The sequence below is a fragment of the Salvelinus sp. IW2-2015 genome, linkage group LG33, assembly GCF_002910315.2.
Source record: "Salvelinus sp. IW2-2015 linkage group LG33, ASM291031v2, whole genome shotgun sequence".
In the NCBI taxonomy this organism is placed as follows: domain Eukaryota; kingdom Metazoa; phylum Chordata; class Actinopteri; order Salmoniformes; family Salmonidae; genus Salvelinus; species Salvelinus sp. IW2-2015.
This window is the reverse complement of record NC_036872.1, coordinates 32611474-32621329: the sequence shown is the minus strand read 5'-3', so window position 1 is coordinate 32621329 and position 9856 is coordinate 32611474. Positions and strand designations below refer to the sequence as shown.

The following is a 9856-nucleotide window of genomic DNA, read 5'->3' as shown; positions in this document are numbered from 1 at the left end:
GCGCCAAAAGGTTTCATTTGGCGTGACTCATTGCGAAAAAGTCCATACAATTTTAATTCTGCATAATAGCACAGAATTTCATCATCTTCACTGTCAGAAAGTTGATATGTTGATAGGGTTCAGTTTTGCTGACATGTGACTGTGTTCGGGTCTCGTGAGGCTCAGTTGGTAGAGTATGGTGCTTACAACGCTAGGGTAGTGGGTTCGATTCCCACAGGGGACCAGTATGAAAATGTATGAACTAACTAATTTAAGTCGCTCTGGATAAGAGCGTCTGCTAAATGACGTAATAGTTTCAAATGTTGAGAGCTTGGAACTATGGAGTTATTTATGTAGAAATGTAGTTATTGACATAGGGAAATGAGATACCTAGTCAGCTGTACAATGTACAATGTACAGCTGCATTCAACCGCAATGTGTCTTCCCCATTTAACCCAACCCCTGTGGATCAGTCTGTTCAATGTTTTCTACCTATATAGTGCTCTAAATACCCAAATTCATGTTAAGTTCAAAAGAATACAATCTAAAAAATGCGGACACCTTTCAAACCAATGAGGATTCGCAACTTTAAAGTCAATGATTTCAGAAAGATTTCATATTTTTGCAGATAGAACCTTATAGTACCATGCTTTCGATGTTTGTCTCCAGCGATCATAAGGTAAATAGATCTAAAACAATCCCCTTATCCAAACGGATTACTAATTTACCTATAACTCTTATCAATAGCTTTTATACATCTGGAAATTACAGTGCATGGAGAATGGCGTTATTTATATCAGGAAAAAATGTATTAGATGTTGTTCCACTTGGAACTGACAGGTTGCTCAGCCTAATTAATCGATTACGAGGGAATGAAGTCAAGGTCAGAATACAGTATATCTGTATACACACCTCTGCCACACCTCCATTTTTCTGATCTCCACCCCTAAAGAATATTTGGCTGGCACATGCTCTGGCACATGCTCTGGCACATGCGTAAATTCAAGAATATTTATAGAGAGAAAAGTTCCATATACGCGCGCATATCTCGGGTCTGAATTTCCCCATATGCACAGTTCACTAGGTATGATTGAGTTCACTTTCTAACATTTAATAGTATCTAATTGTGTTCTATACTCCCTCTAAAATAAATATCTCGAGGGTATTTGCCATAAGATGTTTTCATAGCCTCTTGGGTTCAGTATGACTTCTTTGTTCCTGTTGTAGGCTGGTTTGCCTGGTCTCCACTACGGGGCGTCTGGGCGCTGCATTGTCCGCAACAAGTTGGATGTCCATCCGCTGCTGAGGGTCATGTCATAATGAAAAAAGTATGCTTAAAAATCTATTATCTTCAAAATCATGTATGCGCAGGGCTACAAACGTGACAAACAATATGTATTTTGTTCATTCTAATTATATTCTGAGAAAGCACATACACACACACACACACACACACACACACACACACACACACACACACACACACACACACACACACACACACACACACACACAGTTGGTCCAGATTGTAACTCGATTCTCGGTCTCTGTCCGTTTGCTCGGTAATTAAATAGCCTGCTCAGTGCGTTTATCAGTGTGATCTGACAGTGTATCTCTCGGTCCCTGTCCCAGGCTCCTTCTCTCCGTGCAACCGATGCATTCAGCTGCCACACAGTAATTGAATTAGTTCGGTTGGGAGGGGAGGGATCTTGTTTTGTTAGTGTGACGCCCATTCAAAATTCTAACCAATGGGACTATCCTCCGGTCGGCTGTAACCGAACCCACTCTCTGGCAGTCAGCAACGAACTGCCTTTGCTCTCACCTTCCGTCTCGTCTCGTCCGGTTGAATCTAAACATCAGGTGAAAGAAGCACATGAATCAAGTGTGTTTTATTTTTTCTCTCCAATGGTTATATATGAAGAGAATGCTGTGGAATGCTGCTATTTGGGTTCCGGGCAAACAAGCTGCCCTACTGTCACCCAGCAGCAGCAGCGCATGAGAGAGGCTCGAGGACGGACTCCTCCCCACCTACCCGTGACACTTTCAAGACAGCGCTGAGAAAGGATAGCAGCCTTTTTCGGCCAGTCTGCGAACAGAGCAGTGAGACAGAGTTACGTATAAACGTCTTCACTGCAGCCGGGGGTTGCTATATGGCTTTCCAAAGTTCCATCTCTGAAAACGTTGACATGTGACAGACTCGAGCTAAAGCGCGACATTGCTTCTTTTCGTTTCTCATTATTGGACTTGGACCTACCCTCTGCGCTGTTGATTCCCAGCGAACAGTCCTGACACGGATCCAGCTCAGCGCATGCCATGACCTTACAGAGACTGCTGTATTAGATGGTCATTCTAATCAACGTTTTATACATCTGACTGCATGTATTAATATCCCTTTTTGTACATTTGTGTGAAAAAGTGTCTAACCAAGGAGTGATTTGTACGTATCCTGGAGCCGTCAAAGCTGACGTCCCATGAACACATAAAACTGGACCCGGACACTGAACCTGAGCGAGATGCACTACACACAGCGACACTAGCATTTGATAACTTCACCTGCTACCGTCGTCCATTCATTTGAACCAAGTGACCAGCAAGGCGTCAGCTATATCGCAGGTTGCGCTATCAAAGCCCTTCGCACGTAGGGGTGTAGGAGACAGCGATATTCTGTTGTATTGAATTGTCCTGCCTATTTCTGTCATCCATAAACTGCGACAGAGGAAAGAAAAGGCACACAAATGTAAACGAAAGAAGGCATCTCTCTAGCTGAAGTGTACCTAGAACTGACAGATCGTGCAGTCACCCCGCATCGAAGAGGAATACGTGCCGAACTTTGCTGTTGTGATGTTGAAAGTGGAGATGGTGCTATTTGTCTTTCTGGTGCTATGGATGTGTGTATTCAGCCAGGAGCCCAGCTCCAAGGTGGTGGCCGACCGSTATGCCGTCTTCTGGAACCGAACCAACCCCAGGTAGGTGCCACTCAGAGCGGCCAGTGGGGCCGAAGGGAGTCGATGTTGTCTCTGTGATCTTCACACTGGCCGGGGCGGCTCGTAGGGATCAATACGTTTCGAACGATCAAATGTGTATAGACAAATGGCACGGTGTCTTTTATTTAAGGTATAGAGTAATGCTTATTGAACAGTTCTCTCTGATGGGATATAGTTCTATTTCCCAGAAATGTGGGTAGGCTATTGGTACAACAGAACACAACCTGTGCGCACAGGTTGAATATAGGCTAACCTATTTTGGATACAGTCTACACTGAATTGTTTTCAGTCAACCGTAATCAAGTCAAGTTGATCAAATCCAGAATATTGTTATAATAAGCCTATGAGATGGGTCACCCGAAAAGCGCACGGTTGGAGAGTAATCTTTTGCGTGTTCCAGTGTCTGCATTCCGTGTTTGMGAATCGATTGGGCGCTAGTGCCTGTCTTTGAATATGCCCCGGGTTAAATCATGGAACATTATTTGTGGGTTAATTCGAATGGATTTGTATTAAAGCCTACCGTTGGAGTATGTAGAATAATGCGTGGACCATTGCATTGCTTGTATGGCTTAGGCCTACAACGTATCTGTAGCCTACATCTCTCATCTTTGAATGAGCGGAATTCAACTCAGCAAGTGCTGTCATTTCACGGATAAAATGGCACCATGATTAACCCATATTTCCTATTTCCGAGAACAGCAAGCGCGCGAAAATATTACAATTTAGATGTTGCATATGAGCGGGAAGCGCTGAAGTCTGTACGGCGTATGTTTTGTCACTAGTTGTAGGCCATGGGCACATTTGTGGGTCGCTCTTCCAATTCAGAAGCTTATAAGAAATCAATAATAGGCCTACTTAACCAGGAATAAAGCCTCGCTATGCTGATAGGTTGCACTTAATTTAGTCGTTTAATCTCATGTCTTTTAATTTGATCATCATATGCGCTGTTCACAAGGGATTTATCCAATCCACTTGTTGTTCTTATTCGGAAAACATGTTTTAATCCAGTGAAAAAGCTCCTCTGTAATATTTCCCGAAAATGTTCTCACCGACTTTGAATTACATAATTATGCAATTATTATGATTCATAGGTTTAAATGGTTAAATCATTGATATTTCATTAATATGAACATACTGTAATTCAATAGGAGGTTGACCGGTTGTGAAAGCAGCAATTGTTGCTGCGCTAAAGTCATCTACTTCGTGTGAGCATAGCATACAATGTAGGTATTGTCATACAGTCATACAGTCAAACATTAAAACAAGTTGATAATCAATATATGAAATGTAGAACGTATACACAGACGTATTAGCCCATGACCAGAATAGTTTGGCAACCGTGAAACATTGATAGTTTACATTGAAGGACAAATTTGTAAACAAACCAATGCCCACATTTTGCCACAACTAAACCCACTTAATTGATTTATTAGATATCACATTATTTAAGTAGTTGATATCATCAAGCATTGTGAAAAATACATATTTTTTATGTGGAATTTTAATTTTTGGGGATTGAATAATTTAAGATAGCATTGAAGTTGATTGAGAGAGAAAACAGACTGCATGTGGGCAAGTTTCACATAGTTATCTAGTATAGGATTAAAACGTGGTGTCTATTCTTAATCATATTCTTGAAAATATGATTAAGAATAGACGAGAGAAAACAGACTGCATGTGGGCAAGTTTCACATAGTTATCTAGTATAGGATTAAAACGTGGTGTCTATTCTTAATCATATTCTTGAAAATATATTGAGTTGTAGGGTACAATGAAGCACCCATGTATTAGTTTTACATAGTGAGAATAAGGTCAGCGGAGGGTGACTTTTACATTTCCTTGAGGCCATAGCATACAAAGTGTAGCTTTTGACATTTTCCAAATACAGAGGGTCATACTGTACATGTCATATCACATTTTCTGGAAAACTTAACAGCAGCCAATCATACTTCACATAGTCAAAAGTGTATTTACTTGTCATATTTAACTTATTTCATGTGTTATTCTAATTGCAAAACAGTATTTTACTTTCCGTATGACTATATATTAACCCTAGTCTGAATTTCTCCAATTAAGTTGTTGCTGTTCACTCACTCAACTGCCAAAATGATTTAGTATTTGCTGAATGGATCACCTAAGCTTATTCTCCAAAATCATACAAAGTATTTTATTATAGCTACTTAGACATTATTTTATAACTATTTATATTCATTTGGAAGTTTCTGAAAAAAAATTAATGATGAAAGCAATTAGTGGTCAGGGTACAAGCGTAGGGACCTAGTTGAGCTGGGGCTGTTCTAGCCTTAGACTAGGTATCCCTAGTGCTGATACACTCCATCATGGCCGTTGTGGTCCAGCTCTACACTCCAGCTTAAGCCAGTTGTTTATTTGTGTGCCACTTTGTTCAACAGAAGTAACACAAATTTGAGCTCAATCTGATGTGTTACGCTGATAGACACAGTTTCATTAGGGTGCACATTTTTCACAAAGACTTTGACTGGCGGCTCTGTGGACCGCTTGATTTACTCCAGATGTGCTGACAGTTTGCTTACTTCCAGTGGAAGAAAAAATTAAGCTACAGAAATTAAAACGTTTGAGTAAACTTACTGTAAATCTCGAGTTGAGAGTTGAAATTGAAGGAAAGCAAAACAGAACTCTGTGGAGACGTGAGCTAGCTCCAATAGTGTTGAACTTGTGAAATGGAGTAATAGGTTGTTTCCCTCGTCTTGTTTCTGAACTCCTGACTAGCCCGTGGACAGGAAACAGGCTTTAATAATGTTAGTCATCTTCTTCTACTTACACTAATCAAGTTTGTTTGACTCTCAACTAGTGTTGGGTGGTATCCAGAGGTTCACACCTTCATACGGTTCCTGTACCATACCAGGGTATGCTATTACTGGCAGTGCACACAAAGGCCGCTATTCCTTTCCCCCATTTTTTTTTTAGGATGCAGGGATCTTGATCCAGGAGGGGATTGATTGTCTCTGCTGTAACCATYCAACTTTCTCTTGCAAGCAAGTTACATTAGCAAACCCTGTAGGGCAGAGTCAGAAAACTAGAACGACCGGAAAGAGAGGACAGGAGAGCAAACGTTTTGTTACAGATGACTCAGTAAATAAATATGTATTCTCTATATCTGTATGAGCCGGCTGTGTTGTAGGGTGTATATGAAGTGTATTTACCTCTCCATCAAAGCTCTATGAAGATCCCAATCACCAGTAGGCTGATGGTCAACCAGATTCACAAACAGAAAACAATCAAATATTAGTCCCCAGAAATCATAGTCCTTTGTTATCTACTAGTGGAGATGTTTCTTCTTCACATGACTGAAAGTACAGTTCAGTGGTGCATGGTAGCAGACTGGAGGCTCTCCTACAAGGTCTGTTGACTCAAAGTGAAGAAAGCATTTAGATACTTCACACCTTGGGCAGGAGACCGGGAACCTTGAAACTGCTTAATTACTCTGCTGAATCTCTCTCGCTCAATTCAATTTCAATTTCAATTTAAGGGCTTTATTGGAATGGGAAACATATGTTAACATTGCCAAAGCAAGTGAAATAGATAAATAAACATGTCTATATACTCTTTTTTCTCTCTCTCTCTCTCTCTCTCTCTCTCTCTCTCTCTCTCTCTCTCTCTCTCTCTCCTCTCGTCTCTTCTCTTTCTCATTCCCTGTGATTATTTCTAAATGTCCTTGATGGAAAGTGTTTTTTCTCCAAGGATTCTACCTATTATTCACTGTTTTTCTATCTATCTTTCTTTATCTCAGTACCTTGAGTATTTAGTCACTTTGGTTTTCTCTAAAGGAGGTTCCTGCTGTCCTGCTGGTGAGAGCTCTTCCTTCAACTCTCCCTCTCCCCCCGTAGCTTGTAGGCCACTCTGTCTCTCTCTCCCACACTGGTGACCAGAAAATGAATGAATACAATTAGATAATTTCAGGAGTCCCTCCATGGACCCCAACTAGTGCTAGCTAGAGAGGGTCACGCAGGCACACACTCACAGAGACCCGCAGGCACACACACACACACTAAACACTAACACTAACACTAACACAAACACACACACACATGCACACACACACACACACACACACACACACACACAACCACACACATCACACACACACACACAACACACCACACACACACACCACACACACACCACACCACACACACACACACACACACACACACACACACACAAAAAAAACACAGTACAAGAGAGAGAATAAATAATACAGCACAGAGCTAGCCTGAGTCCTGCCAGAGAACTTTGAGGTGTGTGTGTGTGTGTGTGTGTGTGAGAGAGAGATTTACAAAGTACATTTGGACTGAATGGACTGAACTAAAATGGTATTGACTCCAAACCCCGATCTGCTGGCCTCACTCATAGCTTTCAGGCCGCTCTGTGGCATGTCTCTGTGCTATGTGAAGAATGGGCCAGGAGGTCACCAAGGGGCTTGGTCCCTCTCCTCCACACTCTCTGCAAACCTCTGTAATTACGTCTCTCCCGGTTGGACTTCTCATTAACCTATCACTGAGCCACGCGACGTAACAAACTATCTGTCGCTGTGTGTGTGTGACTGTGCACTAACACAGACACGTACAATATTCAGACTGTAGAGGGAAAACCCGGTCTCACACCCCGTGGTCCTCTACTCGTAGCCGTATCCAGGAGAACTCGTCCAGGGTTCAAAACCGCAAAAACGTCCTTGTTTATTTACATTACTTATATTTTTAGATTACAAATTCCCTTGTCTTATTTAATTGCATAATTTAACTTACATGAACGATTTTAGATAAAATTCCATGTCCAATGTAATAGTGGGATTTTAGTTGAGTTTAAATGAATTTGACCCAATGCTGAACACACATCACATCTCCTCTGCCCTGTTGTTCTTTTTTCTCTACCGCTCAGACTTATTTTCCATCACGTTGGTTTCTCTCTCTCTCTCTCATCTCTCTCTCTCTCAGTCTCATCTCCTCTCTCTCGATCTCTCTCTCTCTCTCTTCTCTCTCTCCTCTCTCTCTCTCTCTTCCATCTCTTCGTCTCTCTCTCTCACCGAAGGCTGATTAGTTCTCGTTAATGACCTCTTGCTCTGCCGTTATTTCATCCCTGCAGCGTCCGCAACAGCAGGGTAGACTCAACAGAAATGGAAAGAGAAAGCGAGAGAGAAGGGAAAGAGCGGCCGTTGGAGGGAGAGAGCAGTAGAGATACAACGTACAAGGTGTGACATATTATTAAATCAAACAGTTGCCTGAAGGATTCATGAAAAAACATGACCTGAGAAGAGGATCCTTTGTGATATGAATGTGAATGACTTTTTTCAGGCTAAATAGCATTTACTGCTTTTGGACAAAGCCTGTTAACAGTTCATTTATATTGACCCAATACATTAGTGTTAACTTTTCCTGAATTACATTTTGTTCCGTAGTGCCTACTATTTGAATTCCGTATTCATACAWGCCATCCTAATATCTTTCCAAATTAAAGAGCCTTTTGAGAAAACTGAACAAAGTGTTTGAACAAGTAACCTCTGTGTGTTTTTGACTGAACTTATTATGTGGTCATAACAACAGCTTCATGTTCTACCTCTGAAGTGTACCCACGGTGGGCTGTTATAATGTTAGAGAGAGGAGAACATAGCTCAGTAAAATAAGTGTGGGTGGATCAGCTGTTCTTCAGTGAGCGCTGGTCTAGAACAGAGGGGAAGGCCTCTCGGTTTTGACCCTGTTAGAGACGCGAGCAGCGGGCAGAACACGCAGCTTCACCGGGGTCTGTGGATGTCTTTCACTCCTTGGAGGTTACATTATCTTGTATATCATTGTGGAAAATATGCATTTCACTYAAAAAGCTACACTTTTAGATTTTTTTATTTGCAAATTTGATTTGTTTTTGTTAATTTTGTGTTTGTTGATTTTTATGTGGAAGTTAATTCTGATACATTACTGTCCCAGTTAAAAAGTCATATACATCTAAGAGAGCAGGAAATATTTCCCKAAATTATTTAACAAAAGTTCTACCATTTGGGGGTTTGGGTTGTTGTTGCACTGGTAGGCTATATATAGATGGCTGTACCGTACTGTGGTCCTAACTCATTTCAATGTCCAGCTTTTTACTTTGTTTTGAGYTTTAATCACTCCAATGTCATGTGCAGTGCTGAAACTCCACTATCGGCCGGCCCATCTCCATTCAGCTGCCCACTAATCCCCAGCTTTCACAGCAACACTATAGCTTTACTTAGAAACAAGAAAGTATTAACCAGCTTACGCAACACCCACTTGTGTCCGATCGTATACTATACTTTTATAAAATTCTGTCACAACAATGATAAAAATAACTTTTCCCTGTCCGGTTTCCCTGAGTTTTGTCTTTATTTCCCCCAGGTCTGAGTATAGTTTCTGTGTTTCAGGGTTCTCTGAGTTTTGTCTTTATTTCCCCCAGGTCTGAGTATAAAAGAGAGAGTGAGTATATTTCTGTGTTTCAGGTTCTTGATTTTGTCTTATTTCCCCCAGGTCTGAGTATAGTTCTGTGTTTCAGGTTCTCTGAGTTTTTGTCTTTATTTCCAGGTCTGATATATGTATTCTGGGGTTTAGGGTCTCTGGTTTTGTCTTTTTTCCCCTCAGGTCGATAATACTAGTTTTCTGTGTTTCTGGGTTTCTGATTTTGTGCATTTATTTCCCCCCAGGTTGGAGTATAGTCTTCTGTGTTTCAGGGTTCTCTGAGTTTTGGTCTTTATTTTCCCCAGGTCTGAGTATAGTTTCGGTGTTTCGAGGTGTCTCTGAGTTTGGTCTTATTTCCCCAGGTCGGTAGTATGTTTCTGTGTTTCAGGGTTCTGGTTTGTCTTTATTGTCCCAGGTTGAGTAGAAGTTCTTGTGTTGCACAGGGTTATA

At 41.2% G+C, this 9856-nt stretch overlaps 1 protein-coding gene across 1 annotated transcript in view; it reads left to right on the top strand.

Annotated features, from left to right (window-relative positions):
* The first annotated feature begins 1769 nt into the window (after nt 1-1769).
* efna5b (ephrin-A5b) overlaps nt 1770-9856 on the top strand; it is a 455881-nt gene continuing 447794 nt past the window's right edge. The window contains 1 exon segment of the mRNA XM_070436847.1: nt 1770-2945. Coding sequence (XP_070292948.1) covers nt 2821-2945 — 125 coding nt within the window. The 5' untranslated portion in view covers nt 1770-2820.